Source organism: Antechinus flavipes, chromosome 6 (assembly GCF_016432865.1).
Source record: "Antechinus flavipes isolate AdamAnt ecotype Samford, QLD, Australia chromosome 6, AdamAnt_v2, whole genome shotgun sequence".
NCBI classification, from domain to species: domain Eukaryota; kingdom Metazoa; phylum Chordata; class Mammalia; order Dasyuromorphia; family Dasyuridae; genus Antechinus; species Antechinus flavipes.
Window position 1 is genome coordinate 26994176 of NC_067403.1, and position 27341 is coordinate 27021516.

Genomic DNA, 27341 nt, shown 5'->3' on the forward strand with positions numbered 1-27341 from the left:
AATTTGAAACTAAAACCAAGTCAGAAAAAGCAGTAAAAATTATTCTGGAGCAGCTTAAGAAACAGACTACCTGATCTATAATTTCCTTGGTGCAGTTAGACATCCTAAGCCCACCTGGGGATCACACACACACACACACACTTACAGACCCAGGCCATTCAGAGGCCTTTTCCAGAATGGCGGGACCACTCAGAGCCTGGGGCTTTGCAGGCAGCCATGATGGGGCATTTGAGGACCGTAAACTGAAATATTCAGAAAAGCAAACCAAAAAGACTTTAATTATCCTTTTATTTTTAACTCTGCTTTGGTAGTACAAAAGTCTTAAGGTACAAACCATACAGTTAAAAATAGATTTGACACACAAAATGATGAAAAATTGCCTTTACAAACTTTACACAGGATAACAATAGTTAGTGTCGTTCTATAAGCTTGCGTCGGGAATTCCTTCCCCTCCAAAGGAGGAAGGCGCATAAAAGCTCCTGTAAACATCCGTTGCTTCGGAACACTTGAGAATTATCATTGGATACAAGAAACCAACACAAATGTTTACATGATTGATGTATGGGGTGCAAAACTTTTGGCATAATTGTAAGATAATCAACTCAAAAAAATGAATGCTCATGTTAGAAAACTTTAAAAATGTGCTTCTCATTTGAATATAATTTTAGATAGCAGTCTATTTTCTTCTCCACTATATTGCTAAAAAGTACTCTGAACTGAATAAAACTCTTAAAGCTTTTGAAACGCCGTACATTTTGATTCTTCTCCATACTGGAATGTAATATTTTAAACCATTAATAATTAATGATGATTTTTAACTTAACAAAACTAATACTTTAAAATCTAGATCTAAAAAAAATATTTACACTATCCAAAAAAAAAAACTCCTTTATCATAATTTTCTGGAACTCAGAGATTTATTAATCCTTTTAGAATATGTACTCAACATATACCCACATACAGACTTAACTTTCAGATTTATTAGAAAATTGACAAATTTTGGATGGAACTTGAGATTTCACTGAAATAGGGAACTCCCAATGAGGAAACTCCCTATATCAATGCAGATCTGTATGTCTTCTGCAATTTATAGGCGTAAGAGAGTGAGTGAGAGCACTAAGAGATAAAATACCTCTCTTTTGATCAAATAGCTAATATGTACAAGAGGGTAAAACGTGAACGAGGCCTTCCTAAGGCCAAAGCCTGCTCTTTATCCATTGCACCATACTGCCTTGAATAAGAAGAAAAAAAATGGAGGCAAAATTAAAGCTATCAGTCATCTTTATGGCTAAGTCTAGGGGAAAAAATGATATTTACAGTAATACTTAAAAGCCCATTGACACAGAAGTGTTCTTTTGGGACGATGATAGGTTTGTTTTCTTTTAAAATAATTTTAACAAGAGTGATAGAGATCTGAAAACACTGAGCCTAAATAACAAAACTCAAAGTAATGAAAGGTTTTGTCTAGTGTATTCCATCACTGTTCCTCTCACACTGTCTTGTCCTTGCCTGCCATGAAACACATTTGCAAAGCTTTAAAAGCAGCATCCCATGAATGCTCATTAACACCTATTGGCCATTATCTACACCATGAAGAGAGCTCAAGAAGAGTTCCAATCCACCTTCCACTGAAGGTTTGTTTGGGCTTTGGACCATCAAAACAATAACATTTTGTTCAATGGGCTCGAAGCCATTGTGTAATCATTAAAACGGGATTGTTGTCAAATTGATGTCACTCCTAAAAGGAAGTCACTGGTAATCTAGGGAGGAGACATGATTACGATGAAGGTGGGAGGAGGAGGCCGACATCACCGCCTATCACTTCAGTGCCGTGAAACTGGTAGCGTGCACTGTCCCTCCCCCCAGACAGAAAATAAAAGATGAAAAAACGGAGAGACAAAAAGCACAATTTCCAACTGTACATTAATATCCCCACTGTACATATACATGTTACCGAAACGAGAAAACTTGAGTTATGTACACAAGAGTGAAGGAAGAGGCAATTAAGTTAAAATACAACCAAATCTTGCCTTTCTCGAAAATTTAACCCACTTTCCATAAGGCGTAAGGGACCAAACCGGTTACAGAGCTGACACGCAGAACCTGGCATTTAGTACGGCAACGGTGTTCTGTTTTCGTCTTAGATACTCAGCCAGGGCAGAAATGGTACAAAAGGTTTAAGAAAATATTTCCTTGGGCAAATGGCTTTGCACATCACTTAAGTTTTCAGTCTCTTTGAAATTCCTTTGAATAAAACTCCTCCTGAAAGAGAAAAAGAATATGGCTTCAAACACAATGCCGTTGCCTGGCCAGTGACCAAAGTAGTGTGACACATCAACCATCTTTCCACATTTAAACACTCCCCATGACCACCACCGAACGACCCCCACAATCACACACCCCCTCTCTGACAGAGAGCAATGTTTCCTTGCTTCCATATTAAGTTCCCTGCTTACATCCCACATGGATCTCATCAAGGTGGGTTCACCTAAAACATATGTTCTTAACCTTTTTTCCTATCGTGGATCGCTTTGGCGGTCTAGTGAGTTTTAGCGAGCTTCCCGTAGTTGAACATATAGTTTGTTGGCTTATTGTTTCCTCCATTAGAAAGTAATCTCTTGTATAAATGTTTACACATAGTGGATTTAACATATATTTTAACATGTATACCATATCCTAGATTACTTGCTATCTGGGGGGAGAGGGGGAAGGAGGGAAAAATTTGGAACACAAGGCTATGCAAGGGTCAGGGTTGAAAAATTATCCATGCATATGTTTTGAAAATAAAAGCTTTAAAAAAAAAGAAAAAAGTAATCTCCTTGCGGGACCTCATTTCAGGCTCTCTTTGTATCCCCTATGTTTACATGGAGCACATAGTCATCATTTAATTTATATGTTTCCAATAAAAACTTATATAATACAGTATATTACCATAGCAATTGGACTCAGTTGGAAGTTATATTTATAAACTATAGTTGAATAAGTGCTTAATGAATTCTTGCTGGCTATTGTTTTCAGATATATACAGGACTAGAGAAAAGCAATCTCCTGCTTTCCTATTATTTTTCCACATTACGTGTAGTTGGGTTTGTTGCCATGCCAGTGTATATACCTTCTGTCTCTTGAGGATAATTTACTGTTCGTCGGCCCACTCCCAACTAATGCCCAAGTTGGAAAAATTAAACGGAAGCTTCCTTACATGGAAAATACTTAAGTCGGGCACCAGTCTAGATGTTTACTTTTTATTACACATCCAGTGTAATGAGGCTGCTAAAAAGCAAATCTATGGGTACTAAAACAGGCAGTTCTATGAAGTAAGAAGAGGGAGTTCACAAGGGCTATCATTCACCTCAGGGAAGTGGGATTTTTAAACTTTTATTGACAATGTTTTAATCATAAAAAGGGGACCCAAAAAAATCCTGTGATCCTGATTCTGGATTAAACACAATAAAACTGCTTAACTGATCAACTCAAGTCAGGAAGCATTTGTTGAGTACCTAGGATGTGTAAGGCATTGTGCTAAGTGCTAGTATTTTTAAAAAATGAAACAATAAAAGTACAAGGAGCTTATATCCTTCTAGAAACAACATATGTTTTGATACAGTAATTTCGCTCTAGAACTAGGTTTCTTGGCTGGAAATGGATGTGACAAGGGGATAATGGACTTGATCTCTAAGGTCAAAATCTTTTTAAAAGAGCTATTTAAATTGTCTGTGCCTAGTAGAAGCTTGTATCATACAGTTATTAACGTAGCATTTGGACTTGATTAGAAGTCATATTTATAAAGTTATAGTTGAATAAATGAATGAGAAAGCAATACTAAGCACTAATGATGTGCAAAGCCTTGTGCTAAGAACCCAAGACTACTAAGAGAAAAACCTAACAGTCCTTGTTCTCATATAGGGCACAGTTGCATAGGACTGGGGGAAAAAATGTAGGCAGTACTTGGTGGATGCTGGGAAAGTGTCAAATGCTGCCAAAGAGAGAAGAAAAGAAAATTAAGAAAATCTTGGGGGCACATACTTAAGAGATTATTTAATATGATGGGGTAGTAGAAAAGGAAATGCAAAAGAGGGTCTTCAAAATAGCTAAATACATTGTCAGAATACTATAACATACTCTACTGTATACACTGAAACTAACCAGCTCTTCAACTTGACAATCATAAGATTTAGGCTAAAAAATACTTTAAAGATTAAGTCTATTTTCTTGCACAACATGACAAATATGGAAATATGTTTAAAAGGAGTGCAATTTAATCTACATCAGATTGTTTGCTTTCTTGGGGAGGAGGAAGAAGAAAAATTTGGAACACAAAGTCTTACCAAAATCAATGTTGAAAACTATCTCTATATGTATTTGGAAAAATTAAATACTATTGATGATAGCTCAGTGGATAGAGCACCAGCCCTGAAGTCAGGAGGAACCTGAGTTCAAATCTGGTCTCAGACACTTAACACCTCCTAGCTATGTGACCTGGGAAAGTCACTTAATTCCAATTGCCTCAGCTAAATAAATAAATAAGCAAATAAATAAATGAATGAATAAAATAAAATACTATTGACAATGAAAATCTAAACTATTCCTTCTAACCCTATCATCCACACTCTTAGCCAGATGCTTCCAAGCCAGTTCCACAGTTGAATGGCAATACACAGTAGTAGTGATAATAATATTAAATTTATAGAGCTTTGAAGTTTGTAAAACACTTTACACATATTAGTTCATTAGATCATCACAAACACCCTAGGAGGTAAATGCCATTATTATAGAAAATTATAGATAAAGAAACTGAGGTTGAGATAGGTGCAGGGTCACGTAGGCATTAAGTGTCAGAGACAGGATTGAAAACAAGACCCTCTGGATCCTAACTCCAGACACATTCTTACTAAAATATGCTGTTACAGGTTATAGATTATGGGGAAGGATGTTTCATTTGTATTTTGGCAATTGTTGCTGCAAATTGCACCTCAATAAGTAACAAATTGCAGCTAGGTGGTGCCATAGTCCATAGAGTGAAGTTAGTCTTTTTTAGTTCAAATCCCATCTCAGACATTTAGTAAGTGTGTGGCCAAGTCACAATTCTGTTTGCCTCAGTTTCCTCATCTGTAAAATGAGTTGGAGAAGGAAATGGCAAACCCCTCCAGTATCTTTGCCAAGAAAATCCCAAATGAAGTTAGGAAGAGTTGGACACGAGTCAACAAATATGAATTAAACACCTACTCTGTGCCAGTCACTGTGCTAAGCACCTTGTTCACCATAATTAGTTAATACTTACGGTTTTAATAAAGAATTCTGTTTTTGTAGAAAAGACCGAGTTGACTCAATCCCATCCAGTCTATTCTCTAGCCCTGTGAAAAGTCTACCCATTTTGGTGACAAAGCAATGCAGTCAGCCAAAAGCCAGCATTGATCACCTGGTGGCAACTACCCTAATCAAAGGGTAGGAAACAGTGTCTGAAGGGCTAACGTTGTAACTTCAACCCTGTAAAGTCGGGGGAAAGATCACACAGCTGTATCCAAGGAAGGTTTTTCCTCTGTAAATTGTCTACCTAGCTAAAATAATAATATTAATTTGTATAGTGCTTTAAGGCTTGCAACATGCTTCCACAAGTATCATCTCATTTTATCCTCACAACAACTAAAACAGCTGATGTGATCTTGTAATCATTGTTGCTATTCAGTCATGCTTGATTCATCGTAATCCCATTGGGGTTTTCTTGGCAGTGGTTGGCCATTTTTTCTCTCCATCTCATTTTACAGAAAAGGAAACTGAGGCGAGAGGGGTTAAGTGACTTACCCAGGATCACACAGCTTGTATCTGATCTGGATCTGAACTCAAGTCCTTCTGACTCCTGCCTCCATGCATTGTACCAATTACATCAAAAAAGAGAGCCTTGAACGAGGTGACTGCCACAGTGAAAGGACTCCATCAGGTCCTATTAAAATCAAAGGAGCTGAGGATATCTAGCTGGGCCAATAGGAGACTCTATGGACAGGATAATGGTCTTTAAATATTTGAAGAGCTAGTGTGTAGCAGAGGTTTTCTTTGTTCTGCTTGGCCCCAGAGAACAGATAGAACTGGAAACAGCGAGTGGAAAGGAGTGAAGTAGATTTAGCCTTAAAATAAGGTCGGGGAGCAGGGAGAGATCCCCCAACAATTAGAGCTGTCCAAAAGAATAATGGATAACCTTAGGAAAGACCAGCTTCTGCCTTCCCTAGGGGTCTCCAAGTAAAGACTGGCTGACCATTTCTTTGGGGGTTGGGAAATAAAATGATGCATTAAATGAGATGATGTACACGAAAACTTAGCAAACCTTACAAATTATAACTGCACAAGGGCAGCTAGGTGGCGCAGTGGAGAGAGTGTTGGCCCTCAAGTCAGGAGCTCCCGAGTTCAAATCCGACCTCAGACACTTAATACTTCCTAGCTTGTGACCCTGGACAAGCCACTTAATCCCAACTGCCTCAGCAATATATCTATAGATAGACAGACAGATAGATAAAATGCATGTCTGTGAATATAAATGCACAATATAAATGTCAGTGGGCATTTTTGTTATTATGTCAAATGGAGGAATTCTAATTCATGAATGGACTGGACAAAAGAGCTTGAGGCCATTTTCACTGTGTGATAACACTAAAGCCCAAGGATTTTTTAAAACATTGTGAACCAAAGGTAGTGCACTTTTAAGTATAACATCATCTACTTTCTATTGTGCTTACTTTCCACTAAAATCCCCAGGTGTTTCCTATATGAATATAAGATGCTACCCATTTTATAATCCATAATAATAATGCTAATAATAATAGTTAGCATTTAGAATACTTTAAAGTTTGCAAAGTACTTTACTAATATTATGTTATTTAGTTCTCACAGCAACTCTGGAGGTAGGTGCTATTATTATCCCCTTTTTATAGATGAGGAAACTGAGACAGGGGTGAAGTGATTTGTTCATCTAGCTAGTAAGTATCCAAGGATGGATTCGAACTCAGATCTTCAAATCCAGCTCTCTGTACACTGCTCTAGCTGCCTCTATTGGTGACACTGATTTTTGGGATAGTGGAATGAGCTTTAAGCTGCCAAGCAGAGATGAGCCAAATGGATCCATGACACAAAGAAGGTTAATTAATATCCCTTGTTTAGATGTCATAGATGGAGGTCATTCTGCCGTGTGTCATGTGGTTCACAATGATGACCTTTGTCTCTTTCATCTCTGAAATATGAGAAATTTCAAAAATATCACTATAGCCAGAGCCACAAAGCTTAGAGTTTTTTTTTTTTTTAAATGGGTTACAACCAGAGCAACTGGTGGCAGTGTATAGAGCCCTGGCCCTGGAGTCAGGAGAACTTGAGTTCAAATGAAGCCTCAAACACTTGACTAGCTGTATTTTTTTTAAATACTCTTTTAAAAATCTTTGTCCCAAAATGTATCTTCTCAGTTATAAACAGGACTCGTACTCAGAACGCAACACCTTTTCACAATTATAATTAGATAGCTTAGAGAGTTTGCAGTGGTAAGCAAGCTATTCAATAAAATATCATCAGAAGAGCACAGATTCCCAACGGCATATATTTTGAGGGTGGAATGAACACATTTTTTGGAAAAGATTCTTTTCACTTTTCTTCAGCACAAGTATTAAAGTTAGATTTGTCTGACTTAATTATTGAATCTATATGTTACTATATTGGGATTACTTTTCTGTGAGCAATAACTAATAAACATCAAGATTAAATTTCAAGTACAAAAGAAAAATAAGGCCTTGAACAATTACAGGTTTTTCCATTTTCAACTGAAAGGTTAAAAAATAAATTAAATGTTTTTCAAACCTCACTTTGCAACCCTATTATAAGATTTTGAGGATGATAGGAATAGGAAGAAGAAATCAAAACTATCAATAATCATAGAGGAAAATGCTAGAAATCACTAGGAGTTCAAGAAAATGCAAATTAAAACAACTCTGATGATATTTCATACCTATTGGCTAATGTGACAAAAAAAGGAAAATGACAAATGCTACAGGGGATGTGGAAAAACAGATATACAAACGCGTTGTTGGTAGAGTTGTGAACTGGTCCGATCATTCTGTAGAACAATTTGGAACTATACCCAAAGGGCTATAAAACTGCAAATAACTTTTGACTACTGTATCCCAAAGAGATCAAAGAAAATTGGAAAAGACCTATATGTTTAAAAATATATATTTATAGTAGCTCTTTTTATAGTGGCAAAGAATTGGAAATTATGGGAATGGTAATCAGTTGAGGAATGGCTAAATAAGTTGTCATATATGATGCTTTAAGAAATGATGAAGGTGAAGAGTTTCAGAAAAACTCTGAAGACTTATATGAACTGGTACAAAGTGAAATGAGCAGAAGCAAGAGAATATTGTATACAATAATAGCAACATGATAACAATAATCAAATGCAAAAGACTTAGCCACTCTGATCAAGATAATTCCAAGGGATCCATAATGAAAAATGTTGTCCAACTCCAGAGAGAACTGATAGACTCAGAATAGAGACTGAAGTCCATTCTTAACACTTTATTTTTTCTTGTTTTTTTTCTAATATGACTATTATAGAAATGTGTCACATGACTTCACACGTATAATAGATAAATTATTGCTAGCCTTCTCAGTGGGCGGAAGAATGATAGAGGGAAGAAGACTGAAATATATATTTTTAAATCAATCTTTTATAATACTGCCTAAATTTTATATCTAAAAAAAGTGAAAGTGAATTGAATGAAATCCCCTTTCATTTAATCTAAGGAAAAACTAACAGGGGAAAAAAAGAGATAAATGCAAAAATGTGCTCACAATGTCAAAAATCAGTCAACAGAGAGGGAGTGGTCCAAAGAGAGTCCCCTGGGCTGGGAAGATATGTAGAAGCAAGAACTGGGTGTGTTTCTTTGTTTTCTTTTGTACAGTTGTGCTTTTTAAATAACAACCCTGCTGTGGAACAAAATACTCGGATCTTTCAAGATCTAGAAATGCTAACTAGGATGAAATCTTTTTAAAGAAAGATCTGGTGTTGATCTAAAACCTTCCCCATGGCTACAGTAAGGCAGTAAATTATTCAGAGAAAAATAAGGGCTACAGACCAGCTCTTAGAGCTAGAATGGAGTCAGATCCAATCCAACTTTCTCACTGTGCAAATGAATCTGGAGTTTATATGACTTGTCTAAGATCAGGCACTAAATTAATACCAGAAACAGGCCTCAAATCCTGTTTCTTCGATTCCTGGTGATTATTTTTGTTATACTTTCTGCCTCGTGATAACTTAATAATAACAATAAATAAATTCTATCTCTAGAACAAAATAAAAACAAAAATAAGATAGTCTTGTTTCCTCCTGTATTTTTTTAAAGTTCCATCCAATAAGGATGGTTAAACATCTGCAATAAACAAAGCACCATATGATGCACTAAAGACACACAGAGAAAATGAAAAGCAATAACTGCTCATAACTTTACATTCACTTGGGGAGGGTCAACATATTAATAGGCAATAATTACTAGGTTTTATAGAGGTGCTTTAAAGTTTGCAAATTGCTTCATGAATATTCTCTTTCTTGATCCTACCAATAATCCTGGACTGATAAATATTTTTATCCCCGATTTACAAATAGGGAAACTAAGGATCAGTGACTTGGTCACATAGCTTAGAAATGGAACATGATCCCAATTCTCTTCCTAATCCCAAGTACAGGATTCTAACCTCTGTGTGTGTGTGTGTGTGTGTGTGTGTGTGTGTGTGTGTGTGTGTGTGTGGTGAGCTCTGGGCAATATCTATAATTAGTTGAATTAAGTCACTGGAAAAAGAAAGTAGCACTTTCAATTCTATTTAATTAGTTAAGGGACAATTAGTTAAGCGTTAATAAGTTAATTAGTAAGGAAGACACTGGCCCAGGATAGCACGGAGTGCCCCCATCAGAAAAGGTGCTGTACCTGTGAGCTAAGCAAAACTGAATTAGCTTGCGGATTAACGCAAGATGCACAAAGTTAGAGAGTCCACCCCAAATGTTGGTAGGGACTATTTGTGTCCAACTGACAGAGCACTCCGAGCTTATGTTGGTCTGATCAGCCACAGTCGGAACACCGGAACTCGGCTTTAACACAGTGATGTCATTTTGGTCCTCTTTGAGAATGAAGAACAACAACCGCTAAGATAATTAAGCACAAAATCCTAATTGTTCAATAAAACTTGTTGAGTTTCAAGGTTTGGAGAATTTCAAGTAATCTGTTTAAAATTTACATGACTAAATTATGCAACATCTTAGTTGGTCCCTTCCAGCTAAGTTTGTGATTATAAACAGCTGGGAGATTTTCTATTTCCTGAACTTAAATACTAAATAAATTGGACATTTTCATAAACATAGTAGAACAAGAAAAAGAGAATCACACATAAAACTGTGAGGATTATTTACAGCTTGCTTTTATTTTGAAATATATATACCATGTAACTTTCCAAATCAGTCCTGCTTGTCTATGGTATTTTCTGGCCTACCTTATGTTAATTTTATGCATTTTAGAAAAATCCTTCAATGATCCTCTTTTCTTTCTTTCTTTTCTTTCCTCTGTGTGTATGTGTGTGTGTCTCTCTCTCTCTTTCTGTTTCTCTCTCTCTCTCTTTCTAACTCTAGATCTGTCTCTCTCTCTTTTAGTTACCCTATCTCTAATCCCCTTCTCAATCCCACCCACTGAAAAAAGAAAAATTAAACTAGTAAGATTTTTTCTAAACATATTGAATAGCCTGGGTGAACCTATGACTAAGAATAACTTAATGACTCACTACACCCAAGGGACTCCATTCACTTATCTTCCATGCACTGGCAGTTCTTAAAAGAATTGTGAAGATTTATATCAGAATATAAACGAGGAAAAAATGGTTCAGAGGAACAAAAGGAATTTTCACAAAACATTAAAGCTGGAAAAGAAGTTAGAAATCATTTCATCGAGGTCTCTCATTTTACAGAAGAGAAACTTGAGACTCAATTAAGTTGGGCATCAAGGGGCAGGTAGGAATTCAATTGCAGAAAGTTCATTCAAGGTTTTGCACATGAAGAGCATGAACGTAAGCATATAAAGCACTGAGCTCAGGAGCGTATCCAACAGCCTGGAGCACCAAGCACACACAAGTAGATGGAAATGGTAGTATGTCACCAGATTGTAGGATCTTTGAATGCCGGAATAAGCTTGAATTTTACTAAGTGGGCCATTGGGAACTATATACTATAGAGTTCTGAGCAGAAGAATAAGGAGACCGATTCTAGTCAAAAATTTTGGACGTGGCCAATGTGGGAATTCGTTCTGCTTGCCTACGCAAATTAGATACAAGGGTTTTGCTTTTCTTTTGTGTGTGTGGGTGGGTGGGGAGAGGGGGAAATGCCATAAACTGGGAAAAAATAATCATTTAAATCAAAAGACTGGATTGAGGGAGGAAGAAATGGAAAATTGCCATATGTTAGAAACTCATGTACAACCTCATCTCCCCACAGCAGGAAAGGACTTTTGAAGGGATGGGAGAAGAAACTGCCAAGTGAGAAAAATAAGTATTTCTTCAGGAGTAATTACTGTCAGCTTCAGATCTGGGGCATCCCATTCATTTTCTTCTTTATCCCCACGCCCAAAGCTGGTTCCCAGGAGTCCACACCTTTACCCCAGGGGGTCTATCTCTCTCTCCATTGGGCACAGGCTCATGTTTATTTTCGGTTGAGAAGAAAATGAGAGTTTTGTTTTGAAAGGATGTTTTAGTTTAGATAAAGTATGGCATTAATATGTAGAAATAAATTTATATAAAGGAGAGCTGGCACTATTAAAATCAACATGTAAAACTAATATAAAGCTCAGTAGTTTAGCTTCCCTTGGCATCTGGGAGCTACTCAAGCAAAAAAATGACAATCAGATCTTCTAAAACAATTAAGTGAGGGGGTAGGGGTGGGGGAAGGAAGATGATAAATGAGATGATAGTTATCACTTTTTAAAAAAGACTCATTTTAGATCATTTTATGTAATTATTTTTGAATTTCTTTTTTATTTTACTAAAAATGATTGTGGAAATTTATTGTTGTTTTTAATGAATCTTGTTGCTTTAAAAATCAGGGGCTGTTAGGTGGCACAGTGGATAAAACATCAGTCCTAGAGAAAGGAGGAGCTGAGTTCAAATCCAGTCACCGACACTTGACACTACTAGCTATGTGACCCTGGGCCAAAAAAACAAAAACAAAATCCCACAAAACAGGCTTTTCCCTGGATTTTGTCATGTGACAATCTATTGTCTTTGCACGAATGCAAGTCTTAGCCATCCCACTGAGTGAGTGCTCCTGGACAAGCATTCACCATTTCCATTTCCAATTACAAAATACATCCCAAAATCACACAAGGGACATGAAAATTAAGGAGGTGATCCCAGTACCGAGAAGGACATGGAGGAGGAGAAAGTCAGGAAAGGCCCTACCCTTACCAGGGGCTTCTCTGAAGGACCTCCCCTTCATCTAGCTTTACATGCACTTATCATAACAAGAACAAGTTAGCAGGAAACAAGCTTTTGTTTGCAATGATTAAAGTGCTTCCTTAAGTCTCCCTAATCTTCAAGTCTTACAGAGAGAGAGAAACAGAGACTGGACAGAGACAGACAGACATAGACCAAAAAACAATGAGAGACAGAGATAGGGAGATAAAGACACAGAGAGAAAAAAAGAGACAGTCAGAGACAGAGACAGACAAAGAGACAGAGAAGGACAGAGGAGATAGAAACAAAGACAGATAGAGTCAGAAATCCACACAGAGAGACAGTCAGAGACAGAGACAGAGACAAAGAGACAGAGAAGGACAGAGGGAGACAGAAACAAAGACAGAGTCAGAAATCCACACAGTCAGAGACAGAGACAGAGGCAGACAGAGACAAAGAGACAGACAAGGACAGAGGGAGACAGAAACAAAGACAGAGACAGAAATCCACACAGTCAGAGACAGAGACAGAGGCAGACAGAGACAAAGAGATAGAGAAGGACAGAGGGAGACAGAAACAAAGACAGACTCAGAAATCCACACAGTCAGAGACAGAGACAGAGGCAGACAGAGACAAAGAGATAGACAAGGACAGAGGGAGACAGAAACAAAGACAGAGACAGAAATCCACACAGAGAGACAGTCAGAGACAGAGACAAAGAGACAAGGAAGAGGGAGAGAAAAACAGAGACAGAGACAGAGGCAGACAGAGACAAAGACAGACAGATAGAGACAGTCAGAGACAGAGAGACAAAGAGACAGAGAAGGACAGAGGGAGACAGAAACAAAGACAGACAGAGACAGAAATCCACACAGAGAGACAGTCAGAGACAGAGACAAAGAGACAAAGAAGAGGGAGAGAGAAACAGAGACAGAGACAGAGACAGAGGCAGACAGAGACAAAGACAGACAGATAGAGACAGTCAGAGACAGCGAGAGACAAAGAGACAGAGAAAGACAGAGGGAGACAGAAACAAAGACAGATAGCGACAGAAATCCACACAGAGAGACAGTCAGAGACAGAGACAAAGAGACAAAGAAGAGAGAGAGAGAAACAGAGACAGAGACAGAGGCAGACAGAGACAAAGACAGACAGAGACAGTCAGAGACAGAGACAGAGTGGGGAAGAGACAGACAAACAGAAAGTATGAAAAATAAAATTTAAAAACACCGGAACACACAAAAAAACAAACATGCTGCAAAGAGTAATGAACAGTGACAGAGAGGAAGAGGAAAGAAAACCAGAAGCAGAATCTCACAGCAAAGAGAGATTGAAAAACCTGCCACAGATTCAAAAGAAAGGAGAATGACTTTCCTTTTCTGCAACCAGGGAATTAAGACACAAAAAGCAAATCCAAAAAAGGGGTATGATTCAAGAATGGAAGAATACAGTTTCATAAGTTATCTTTGCTTCTCAACTCTAGTCTTTCCCGCAAAGAGTTATATGAACATAGTTTCCTAAATAAATACAAGAATCTTACATACACACGTACAATTTCCCAAGTACACGCACAGCATAAAGTGAATGGTATCAACTAATACCTAATTCATTAAATCCAAATTGCTTTGACCAAAGGTACCTCAACATGGTCAAGATCTGGAATCTTAGCAAAAGGTAATTACTAAGGATTCTTCTCTGAGAAACGCATAGTGGATGTAAGCCAACTGTGACATAGCTCCGACTTTACTCACAAGACTTAATGTAAAAGAACTCATCGGGCACATCCACATTCCCAAAATATAAATAAGAAGGTAGGTTAATCATTCACTGAGATGGGTGATGACAGATGGACAGTCCAGGGGTTTTCATTCAAAAGATCAGAAAGAAGGCTTACGATGTCATGGCGATCCACTAGAGAGAATTGCTAGCAGAACACAAACAAGAACTAGTCAAGAAGAAAAGGGATATACAGGATTCTGCACTAAAAGATCCTGACAGGTTGTCCATCTATTATAGTGCTGCAGAAAGTCATAAAAAAATTCAACAAGATTAATTTAACATTCATTTAAATAGTCTTGATTTTATTAATGTAAGAACTATTAGAAAATGGGAAATATTGAAGGAATCTGTGGCATATTTTTAAACAATAATATATGTTCCTAAATTTTTTTTAATTGGAAGACAACTAAGTTACTTAATGGATAAAAGGAATTCAATTCAATGTGGAAGGACAAAAGCTTAGTATTCATAAAGGAAACAAAAGGATTAAAGAAATCTTAGTTTCACTGCCAAAATAAATGAGACAGATAGTAACTTAGATGTGGCTACAAAAAGGAACCACAGCCAAGGGGGACACAAAAATAAATCCTTTGCAGAATCCTGGTTCCATCAACCATTATTATTAAATATTAAATTAATATTAAACTAGATTTTGGTAGCTTATTTAAAATATCACATGCACATATGTGGGTGTATATGTGTATATATGTGTGTATTCAAAAAGCAACCAAAGACTAAGCATTGACTTCTCACTTCAACAACAAGTATTTAAGCGTCTATCGTATGATACAATGGAAAAGCTTTGGATCCATATTCAAAGGACTGGGGTGGTCCCAGTATTTCCTTGGATATTTATTATGCAAATAATTAATTCGATCTCCCGGAGTCTCAGTTTCCTCATCTATAAAATGAAAGAGCTGGACTAGATCAGTGGTTCTCAGTGTGCTTCAGAGAATCAGGGAAGGGGAGAATGGTCTCTGAAATCCTTTCAGAGAATTTACAATTTCAAATTTAGTTTTTATTTCTAATCTTTTTTCTACTCTATACTTCTGATTCTAATCTTTATTTCTAATCTATAAATATTATCCCTTTGCACAGATCTTTGCACAGATCCTCAGTAATGTTAAACAGTATAAAGATACTGAGAATCAAAGTTTGAGAACTGAACTAGATGAGCTGTGAGGTCCGTTCCTGTTGCAGTAGGAACTATGCACAAAGCCCTGTTCAGGACTGGGCAAAAGCCAAATTTGTCTCTGTCTTCATAGACATTATTTTCTTAGAGCAACCCGAATAGCCTTCTGCTGGGTCTGCCTGACACAAATCTCTCCCTACTTGAATCCTCCTTCAATTCCATTATCACAGTGATTTTTCCAAAGTACAGATCCAACCATGTCATCCTCTACTGAATAAACTCCATGGCACACCATCACCTTCAAGATCAAATACAAAATTCTCAGTTTGGCTTTCTAAACTTTTCATAACCTAGCCCATTTTTGTGTACCTAGCACTTAATACAGTGCTATTAACTAGAAAATAATTTTGGAGTTGAGAGATGGAGAATCTTGTTTGTGGAACATTGAGGAGACTGATATTTCACTGAGTTGCAGACTTAAGATGTAAGAGTGGTAAGATAGGGGCAGCTAGGTGGCGCAGTGAATAGAGCACCAGCCCTGAAGTCAGGAGGACCTGAGATCAAATCTGGTCTCAGACACTTAACACTTCCTGGCTCTGTGACCCTGAGCAAATCACTTAACCCCAATTACCTCAGTAAAAAAACAAAACAAAACAAAAAATACTGATAAGGTAGAATGGGCTAGATTATCCTCTTGCTCCTCTAAGTTATCAAAGTCTCCTCACCATTCTAGGCCACAGATGAAATAATAGGCCCCTAGATCATCTCAAGTCCCCTTTGTCAAGCCTTCCCTGGAGCTGCCAGCCCAATTTTCTCTCTCCTTCCTCAATATTTCCTACATTTACTGGTGCACATGTTGCATGTCCACCTCTCATTTCCGTAAAATGGACAATCCCTTAAGACAGGGGCTGTTTTATTTTTATCTTTATATCACAAGGGCCTTTCACGTAATGGACACTTAATTAATAATGAACTGAATTAAATCATCAATGTTCAGTTTTCTCCACCCTAGAAGAACACAGATGCATAAAAACATCAATCTATTGCTAGACCGAGAAATGATCAATTCTCTTTATATCTCTGGCAGGTTGATGAAGTTTTAATGGTTTCAAATTCCATTAAATGGCATCTTTCACTCTTCCTTTTAAAAAAATATACTAGATATCAAGAGGGAAAGTTGTGGACAAATGGCATCTCGACCAATTACCACATCCGTGTCACTCCCTATTTCCACATTTCTCTGACAAAACATTTTACAAGATTTCTCAATAGACTTTGAGAGAGTTCTCAAAAGACTCAATAGATCACCAGTTCATGTGGTCTGTCATCAAGTAGATATCACACTAATAATTCATTCGTGTACTCCCCCATTTACCAGGAGAGAAAACACGCACAGAAATACGTTTGCACAAAATAAACACAAGCATGTTAAGCACTCCATCGCTGTACAAGAAGATGCTCCTGGAGGTGTGTCCACATGTGCCCCCCACGCACCCCTCGGCTGGCCGTGACCAAACCCACCTCCTACTCCGTGCCGCTCCGCTCCCTTTTCACAGGAGTCACAGGGACCTCGCCGTTGACGCTTTCTGTGCCGCTCACGGACATCAGACTTCTCCGCTCCTTGGCATTGGCCTTGTGCTCCACTTTTGTAACTCTAAACCTGAGGAGGGAAGAGGAGCCCTGGTTGGTTTGGTTTTCCTAAAACACAAAGGTGTCAATACCTCAGAAACACAAGAGAGTGCGTCCAAAAGAAGCTAAAAGTTAAGACAGCCACTGGAAATTCTCCAAAGGGGAAAAACACAAGAGGGTAAAAACTCTGTCACCCATCAGTCCCTGAAACATCCCAGCCTGAATCTTGCAGGGACCACATTATCCTTTGTGAATATTCTCCACATATTAATAAGCAGCAAGTCTGCAGGTGACTCATTTTTTAAGTACTTAATTCAGTACTGAATCTTTAAGTATGAAACCAAACTGATAAAAAGTGTTTAGTATTTAAGACATTCCCAATCTTCCTTCCCCTCCCAGTTATATTTCTTATTCTACACTTTAACACCACAACTCAGTTGCCTTCTCTCCCTGGGATGTTCCTCAGTGCCAGGGCTCTTGTTAACCAGGAACTTCTCTCCACCATGTCAGCCCTCTTCTTCAGGGACTTCTTCATCAGGGCCACCATTCTGGGACAGACCCAGGCCAGTCATATTTCATTCTCTGTCTAGCTATGCTTTTAGATGCTCTGACTTTGCTACCATGACCTATGAGGGTATCTTCTCCATTCCTATCCCCCATTTCCTTTGATGAGTCTTCCTCATTAGAACATAAGCTCTTTTAAGGAAAAAACCTTTTTTGTTTTTATTTGTAGTAAGTGCTTAATAAAATGCTGGTTGCCTACTAGCTGGATTCTAGAGAAAGTGGTACAACTGATGTCCATCCAAACCTCAATTTTAGTCAGAGGTGTGTTGTGGTGATGGTTGTTTTAAATTATGGAAGGATATTGAATTAGATCAATATTCTTTAAGGGGGAATAACAGAAGATTAAGGAGGGAGTTTAAATATGTAACATCATTTATGTTATTACATTACAGTATTATTAATATTACTATGACATATGCTATATTTGTTATCTCTCAGTTGTTTTTCAATCCTATCTGACTTTTCATTAACCGATTTGGGTTTTCTTGGCAAAGAAAACTAAAGTAAGTTGCCATTTCCTTCTCCTGCTCATTTTATAGATGGAAGAACTGAGGCAAACAGGGTTAAGTGATTTGCCCAGGTTCACACACCTAGGAAGTGTCTAAGGCCAGATTTGAATTCAGAAAGAGGTCTTCCTCAATCTTGATTGAGGTATTTATTGTACCACCTAGCTGCCCATATGCTATTTTATATTAATATAATTATTATATCATTTTAATCATATATATGAATATAATCATCACTTCATACAATTTTAAAGTATGTATTAGTAAATACTAAATTTTGTGATTTTTTTGTAATTTTAATGTATAATTTTAAAGTAATATAATTTAAATTATATAGTATTAACTATATATCTTATATAAAATAATTTATGATATAAAGCTACATACAATCTTTCATAGCCCTTTCCCGAACTAATTGTACTTTTACCTTTCTAAAATATTCTTTGACCTGAACTCTCTCCATCCAAAATGAAATTTTCACTTATACTTTGAGGAAGAATGAGAAAAAGCTGTTGCAAACAATTTTCTCTGTGGGTCAAATGATTGGCTTTTTGTGTATGGCTGACCACGAGAGCACCACAAAGTAACAAGACTTAAAAGCTCAGTCCCAACATCAGAGGGTCCCCTGAGCTCTGAGTTGGGGCACTTGAAGGAATGTGGTCTCTCTAGTATATAGAAGTTTTACCTTTCATCATATCCTAAGATTATTTTTTTTAAGTAAATAAAAGGCATTGTCTCTGCAAAAGCTACAGGTTTCTATCACATATGACATGTTCATGAATAGGAGGGTTTAACAAAAGCCACCGTACCTCTGCAGCAGACAGCTCTAAAATTGTCTCTCTATGGGCCACAAAGAGTCAGTCCAATGAGATGAAGAGGACCTTGGGAAGAGAGCTCCTGCATAAAACTACCAGAACAACGAGGGTGGGACAGTACACAGAGTGCCAGATTTGGAGGGAAGAACACTCATTTCCCTGAGTTCAAATCCAGCCTCAGAGGGTTACCTTGAACAAGTCATAAAACCCTTTTGTAAAATCTGTAAATCTGTACAATGATGTAGAGAAGGAAATGGCAAACCAGTCCATATCTTTGCCAAGAAAACCCCAAATGGGGTCAAGCAGACTTGGACACAACTGAAAAGCAATTGAATAACAACAAAATTAACAAGATGACTGTACAAAAAGTCAATTGACATTTTGGACTAGTGAGCATTCTAATATTTAAAAATATGTCTTATGGAAGAAAGAGAGGGAAAGAGAACGAGACAGAGAGAGAGAGAGGATGGGAAATTGAAAAAAAAAAAAACAGAATTTAGAAATCTCATAAAAGAAATCCCCAGGGAAAATAAAGGGGTCCATATAAGCCAGCTGAAACTGGTGAACACTTAAGATAATACCATTTTCCATGTTTAAACCCTTCATATTTCACTGGTCCCATTCTCTTCCATCAATCAGTTTGGGGCTGATTTTCCTTTTTCCAACTCTTGAAATACAGCTCAAAGTACCTCCCATTACACTTCATGTCCTTACCACACACAGGGTAATGGGAGTGGTGAAGTGCAAGCCGTTGCCTAGTGGGAATCTCCTTTCCCTCATATCGGAAATGCTTCTTTTACAAGTGCCTGATTATATGTAGTAATTTGTACAATAATTTGCTGGGCAGTACAGAAAGATAATTGCTATACTCACATCTGTATTTTTGTTTACAAACATCCTGTCCAACTTCAATCTACCGAATTTCTACACATCAAACACCATCTCCTTAATGATTTCCTCATTGATAAGGACATTTCCTTTGACACCTAATACAATTATCATGGGATAGCATATATCATAATCATCTTATGCTGGTAGAGTATCAAATTCTACAATAAAACATTTTTAAAATCAAAGCTGAAATAAATTTAAGCATTTTGTGTTTAACACTCAAGAATTTATCTCCCCGACAGGCCTGAATATCCCCTACCTCGAATTATTTTTAAACACCTTTCAAGCTTCCTGTGCCTTTGAGTGCTACCCAGGGTGTTACAGTACAAAAGTGACCTTGATCCGGCTTCCCATCCCAGAGTCCTTTGAACTTTCTTCTTTATATTTCATGAGGATTTGAGATTTCAGTTCAGTTTTCATCTTTCTGACAGATGTTCAGGGGCCTTTAGGTCATGAGTTAGCTTTTATTATCGACACTGAAGCCAACAAATAGGAACGACTTGAATCGTACAATTGCCTTGAACCAGAAATGCTCAGATCAGGAATGAATGGCTACCTAGTTGACGTTAAATTTTGCCATCAAATACAGAAACCTTAACCTCCTTTGCTTCTCTCAAAATCAAGCTTTTGAGTGAAAAAGCCCTTTTATAGCACATCTTATTAAGAACTCGAAGGGCTCACCATTTCAGAGCACCTTTCGTTGCCTTTTCTTTGCTGAATTGCAATTGTTAAATTGCAAGGTGGTGAAAAAAATCCCCAAATGCTATTCAAATATCTCTCTTTTCTAGCAGCAGGCTAACATCAGAGCCAAATATCACTGAACATAAGGAATTTCAATCTTACAATATGGAAAAGTAAGCAATGAATTCACATGGGCTGATGATGACAGTATCGAGCCACCTGCTCTAGTGAAATGTAAAATTCCCGCCCAGAGTCCCAACCCGGAGCCTCAAGCTTGTCCTAAAGGGGAGTCCTTTGGTGGCTACCTTCTACCAGCCTTTTTACTGCCAAGATGGAGTTTTTCATTATTGTAAGAGGTTGGAGAGCAGGAAAAAGAAATCGTCAAAAGCATGGACAAGCACACAGTATGGATGACGAAGGGTTGTGGCAGATTCCTAACTACAAGCCAGTGTCAAATGATCAAAATCAGAAGTAAAAGATAGGAGACGCCTCTTGCCTGCCAACAGACAGAACCGTCACTTCTCCTTGTCGCCGGCTTCTTCCTTCTTTAGATTTGCTGCTTGGTTTTATGAAGTGCCACCGCTTATGTCTGCAGCGCTGACATACATCTCTTTCTACTGCTCCTCCGACGGTGTGGAGATGGTGGCCACACATATGCTTCCCTGGAGTACCGCCTGGGGACAAGGGGCCCGGACTCACTGGAGGGCTGCCCGGAGTACTGGGAGTCAGAGGACTGGCAGGGGAAATCAAATTGGGAAAAATCTCATGTCAGTTCAGCAGCAGATTTACACACAAATAAAAAAAAAGCCCACCTCAGTGATCTAAACATGCTTTATAAATTGTACTTTAAGCACAAGAGTTTCAATACACATTCGTTCACATTTCATTTTTTCTCCCTCACAGAATCTAACATGTTATCATGAAATCATTTGAAAATTTAAAAATTGGCTCACTTGATGATATTCTGCTTAACTTGAAAGGGTAGTTTTCTTTCTCTATTTTTAATACACTCACTGGTGGAATCTATAGGATACTATTTCTCACTCACCGTTCAGTTTTTGCTTTAACTTGAGCATAGATACCTAAAAACATGTGCCCTCAGGACTAGACAAAATCAAATCTTAATTTGATGTCTTAAGAGAGGACTGGACTTCTTTCCTTCCTTCCTTCCTTCTTTCCTTTTTCTTTCCTCCTTTCTTCTTCCTTCTTCCTTCCCTCCTTCTCTCCTTTCTTTCCTCTCTCTCTCCCTTCCTTCCTTCCTTTCCTGTCTTCCTTCCTCCCTCTTTTCCTTCTTTCCTCTCTCTCTTCCTCTCTCTCTTTCCTTATTCTCTTCTTTCTTCCTCTCCTTCCTCCTCCTTTCCTTCCTTACTTTTTTTTTTCTGAGAAAAAATAAAGTTCCAAAATTAAGCATCCAATCCTGCAGCAATAAATGTGTAGCAAAAAGGAGAAGGAACTTATTCATCCTGACCTCATGGAAATCTTGCTGGTTTGTTATCCTCTCCATATCCCTCAACATAAGTAAATTAGAAGGACTTGGCAATCTTTCTAACTGATGTGCCATTTTCTTCTGGGTTAATTGTCATTAGACACATTACCGTGAGCCAATCCTCACAAATAAGGGAGGTTGCCACTTATCAGTTAACTCTTACTAAGAAGGATGGAAGGAGATTTGGGGAAAGAGTTGTTACAGCATTTCACTTAAGTCTTAAGAAAGGAAAGGTCATAATGGTGACAAACATATGTATATCAGCTTGGGATGTGTATACACACACACCTGTCTCTGTCTCTTTCTCCGGTTTTCTCTCCGGCTCTCTTTCTCTTTCTCTTTTACACACATACATAAGAAAACTTGCTATATGACTTTTATCTGAGTTATATTTTTACTGCCCATTTGAATTTCAAGTGCTATTTTCTTTAAAGAGATGTTTTTAATAGCCATCTTCTGGAGAAAATGATAGTAAAAATATCACACATAGATTTTTAGCAATTTCTGTAAAAATCCTATGCTCAATTATCTCAGGCTAATTTATTCAGAGACATAATATTCAAAAGCCACAGTCTAGAATGAATGTTATTGAAGTAATGTTTCACATGTAATAAAAATCTCCTAAATAGACACATTAATGACTATCTTTATACCATCTATGAACAATACTTGAGATAAAAACCATTGCAGAAGAAAAATAGCAAACTTTGAGTCATTAAATTTGAGCAATTAAATGAAAAGACTTCCTTTAAAGAAAAAAAAAGGTCTCACCTTTCAGGATCACATACGCTGTTATCTGCCACCATGGCCTTTAAAACATCAGCATTTGCTACCAAAAAAAAAATAGAATGGTAATTATATTTGACTGTATGAAATGCTCAATCATATAATTATAGATCTAGAGAGAATTTTATGGATGTTCTGATCCAGCCTCCTAGTCTTACAGATGAAAGATTAAACTCTGATTTTCAAAAGGTTACAAAGCAAGTAATTAGCAGATTTGGCCAACAAAGCCTTCAAAAATTACATGACAAGTTAATAGCAAGCAAAGAGTATCTAGCCTAAAGAGAAATATATTTCCTGTTGATTTAAAAAAAAATAAGAACACATCAACATTTGTCCTTCATGTTCAAGGATTAATATCCATTAAACAGATGAAGATTCTTCCCCACTGTCTATAAACACGCCCATTTCTTGCTATTTTTGACCCCCTGCCATCTTCTCCAGCTATCTTCCTCCATCTTGCTTTCTATCTCACTGCCCAATTCCTAGAAGTCATCTGCATTTATTGCCTCCAATCCCTCACATCTCACTCATTACTAAATCCCTTGTAATGTGACTTCTATATTCGATATTCAATTGAAACGGTTATGCCCAAAGTTAATGGTTAAGTCCAATAGCCTTTCCTGAATCCTCATTCCTGAGGTCCCAATACTATTGCCCACTCCATTTTCTATCTATATTCTCCTCTTTGAATTCCATGACACCTTTTCATTGTTTTCCCTGTCTGAGCCCTCCTCATCCACTTTGGTGGATCACCATCCATGTCTTACTCCCTAGCCATGTGTGTAAAGCCCAGTCATTCAAGTTTACAAAGTGTATCTTCATTGCTTTACTTTCTCATTTCCCCATATCTAATCAGTTGCCAAATCCTTACCAATTTTATCTCCTAACATGTCTCAAATCTCTTTTCTTCTCTACATGTCTATAGCCACCATCTTAGTTCAGTTCTTTATCATTTCTTATCTAGATTACTGTAATACAGCCTTCTTAATAGTCTCTCTGCTTCCAATTTTTCCTTCTCTAATAAATACTCCATACTACTGCTAAATAAACCTTCCAAAAGTACAGATCTAATCATGTCACTCCCCTACTCAAGAAGCTTCAGCAACTCCTTTTTGCTTCTAGAACACAGAAAGCTTCTCAAACTTGTGGGAGTCAAGATTCCTTTGTACTCTTAAAATTTTCTGAGAACTCTCAAAAAGGTTTTATCTATGTGAGTTATATTTATTGATATTTTATTGTATTTAAATTAAGACCACATTAAATATTTTGATCAACACAATGACAAACCATAATTCCAAAAAAACTCATAAAAAAATGTTCTCTCTAAAAATAGCTGGTGAACCCAAGAGTACAGATTGAAGCATATTTTTCTGCCTTCCTTTCCTTTCTTGGACATGACTAAATTGGAATTTATTTTGCTTAATTTTACATATTTATAATGGATTTTATTTTTCTTGCCTCCTCAATGGTTAGAGATTAGGGGAGAGAAAATGAGGAAAGAATGCGGAAATGGAAATAAAGTAAAATTGTGTGTGTTTGTTTTTAATTTAAAGAAGATTATTTCCTTGCATTACCATGTTAATGATAAAGCTATATCAATTCCCTTTTACTGATGAGAAAACCAAGGGTCAAAAAGCCAAAGTCACACAGCTTATACAAAGAGAAGGTAGATTTTCCTGTTTTCAAGTTTAAAATTTCATCCACTACACCACACTGCCTCTAAAATTTTTTTCACATTTATAATTTCTACTTTTGTGAACCTCTTAGTTTATATATATTATAATGGTCTGAATTCCCACAATTTGCCAGAAATTCCTGCTAAATATTCTACTTTTTTGTCCTGAAAGCAGTTCCAAAAAAGAGAGGGCCCTACATGCTATCAAAGGCAGTTGTTATTCTTTTCAGGGAAGCAAACAAAGCTTTTTCTATTCTCTACCTTAGAACCCAAATGTCCATCAGTCCTACAGCTAGAATCTCTATACCAGAGCTCTTGAAATGATCCAAAAACATTTAAAAATATATTTTGATAGCTATTTCATAAAACTGATTTTCTTTGTGATCTTATGGATTTTATTTTATACACTGAAAAGGGTCAGACTACCAAAGAGGTCCATGATATGCAAAAGCTAAAAAGCCCTGCTCTGTGCAATATAACAAAATACCCAAAGCTTCTAGAAATGCCTTTGCTAAATCTAGCATGGGAAACCTTCAGAAAGTTGTACCGGTTACCTTGAATGAGAAAAATTCAACATAAATGCTTTGCTTACTATCATAAACATCAATACCTTAAACAACACACTAATTAATCTCCTCAGACATTTCTATTTGCTACATTTCCTCCGTTTCCAAAAGAACTTACTTATAGCTGATGATCGTCTGTAAACTGACTTCCTTTAAATCATTATTCCTTTGCTAACTGGAGCATACAGGAAATGGATGAAAGAATGGAATTTGAAGGCCTGAAAAAAACCTTCAATTAGAAGAAATTTCCAGGAAAATGCCCTTCCTCCCCCGACTTCCGTCTACCTTTCCCTGAATAACACTCATCTGTATCTGAGGGGAGAAAACTGAAGCTATCGCCAGTACTTTTCCCCCAAGTCATTCAGTCAAGAGGCAAAATTTCTATCCTCTTTCATAACCTTTCCTCAAAAGTCCAGTTACTCAAGTCTCTACATACCTATGCATAATGAGTCACGGGAACCTTAGTTACATTATTAGAAACAATCATCTTGATAACCTTTTGAAAGAGCTACCCAATTACATAACTATTTAGAAAGTTTCTCCTTTGTGACAGAGTTTAGTCCAGTGATTTCATTAATATAGGAAATGTCTAAGAGAGAAAAATCCCTCTACTAATGCAAGTGAGCACATACATTCTCTGCAATTCATGATCTTTAAAATAATTGCCTAAAGCACTGAGAAATTAAATAATTTTCCCAGGGTCATACAGTCACCATGAATCAGAAACTGGATTAGACCTGAATCAGGCCTTCTTGGCTCCAAATCTGGCTCTCTTTTTATTCTACTAATTTGTAACCTGAATTTAAAATTCTGAACCCCTAAGCAGAAGCTGCCTAGAAAGTCCCTTTCCCTTTGTAAATAATCAGGGACTGCCAGCTGAGTATTTGCATCTCTACCTTGGCACCTTCTACCTTGGCAGACAATCCAAGTCCCTTAGCATACCCAAGCTCCAGCAGCAATAGCCATTTCCTGGTCTTCCTACCAGGAAAGGAAATTAGCAGCAGAACCCAAGAGGCGACAATTCTAATAACAACTGGGGAGTGAGGTGGTATTGTGTTTAGTCAAAGCCCAAGGAATTATAAGAGATTAATGCTTTGTGGAGCAGCTGTTAAAATCTATCCCATAAAAGACAGCTTGCCCGGACAAATCAAAATTGAGTTGCAACAGCCAGGATGTGATTAATATATGAATAAGAACATCATTAAAAGTACATTAGTATCAAAATTTAACCTTCATTCCACCAGTGATACAAAAAAGATTTCAGGGAAAAGAACAAAGACGAATATCAATAAAAAGTTGATATTACCATCAGTTAGATTGACAGAGTCAGTTGTAAGATAAAGATATTTTCCCTACTATTGTTCTCTACAAAATGATGAGCAAGTGGATTCCAGAAAAACCTGGCAAGACTTAGGAGAACTGATGTTCAGTGAAGTGAGCAGAACCAAGAGAATAACTCTCAGCAGTATTGTTGTTGTGCAGTGATCAATCATGATAGACTTAGCTCTTCTCAGAAATACAATGATCCAAGACAATTCCAAAAGACTAGTGATGGAAAATGCTACGTGCATCCAGAAAAAGAACTACAGAGTCTAAATGCAGACCGAAGCATACTATTTTCACTTTTATTTGTTTGTTTTTTCTTTCTTGTGGTTTTTCCCTTTTCTGATTCTCTCACAACATGATTAGTGCAGAAATACGTTTAGCGTGATTACACTTGTATAGCCTATACCAGATTGTCTGTCTTGGGAAGAGGAAAGGAAGGGAGGAAGAGAAAAATTTGAAAGTCAAAATCTTACAAAAATGAATGCTGAAAATTATCTTTACATGTAATTGGAAAAAAATAAAATAGTAAGTATGAAAAGAAATCAAGTTGATCATGTGATTAAGAAAAAAAAAAAGCACACACACAAAAAAATATTTTTCCGTGAAGTCAGAAAGGAGCTTGATTTCAAAATAGAAGCTACTGTGGGCTGGAGATAAGCAGATAAGCAACTTATGGGAATTTTCTATAAAATGAGGGTGTTAGGACAGTGATGGATATTTCCTATGTGTAAATTGCATTGGATTTATTGGGTAGACTTTCAGGCAACAGAAAAGTAAACTTTTTCAATATCAAGGGAACCTTGTGTATTTGTACACAGCAGCAATATTTGGTGATGATAAGGCTTAGGATGGCAAGATAAGGTGGCTTGGAAAAAGTCAATTAGAATGAAACTGGGGAAGGATATCAGCTAAAGAATGACCCAGTTATAACCATGAGAAGTGACAGCAAAAGAAGACAGAGAAAAAAATTATCAAAAGTAAATCCAAGAATCCTAAAAGCACAGTATTCTGGGACTATTTCCGTACCAAGACAGCAGGAGACCCTAAGA

General features: G+C 37.2%; 1 protein-coding gene across 1 annotated transcript in view; it reads right to left on the bottom strand.

The window, feature by feature from the left end:
- Positions 1 to 271: 271 nt before the first annotated feature.
- The window catches only part of RELL1 (RELT like 1), a 57340-nt gene continuing 30270 nt past the window's right edge, over positions 272 to 27341 (bottom strand). The window contains exons 4-7 of the mRNA XM_051964240.1: positions 22711 to 22768; positions 20950 to 21186; positions 16889 to 17027; positions 272 to 2262 (exon numbers count right to left, since the gene is read on the bottom strand). Coding sequence (XP_051820200.1) covers positions 16892 to 17027; positions 20950 to 21186; positions 22711 to 22768 — 431 coding nt within the window. The 3' untranslated portion in view covers positions 272 to 2262; positions 16889 to 16891. The remainder of the gene's footprint in view (positions 2263 to 16888; positions 17028 to 20949; positions 21187 to 22710; positions 22769 to 27341) is intronic.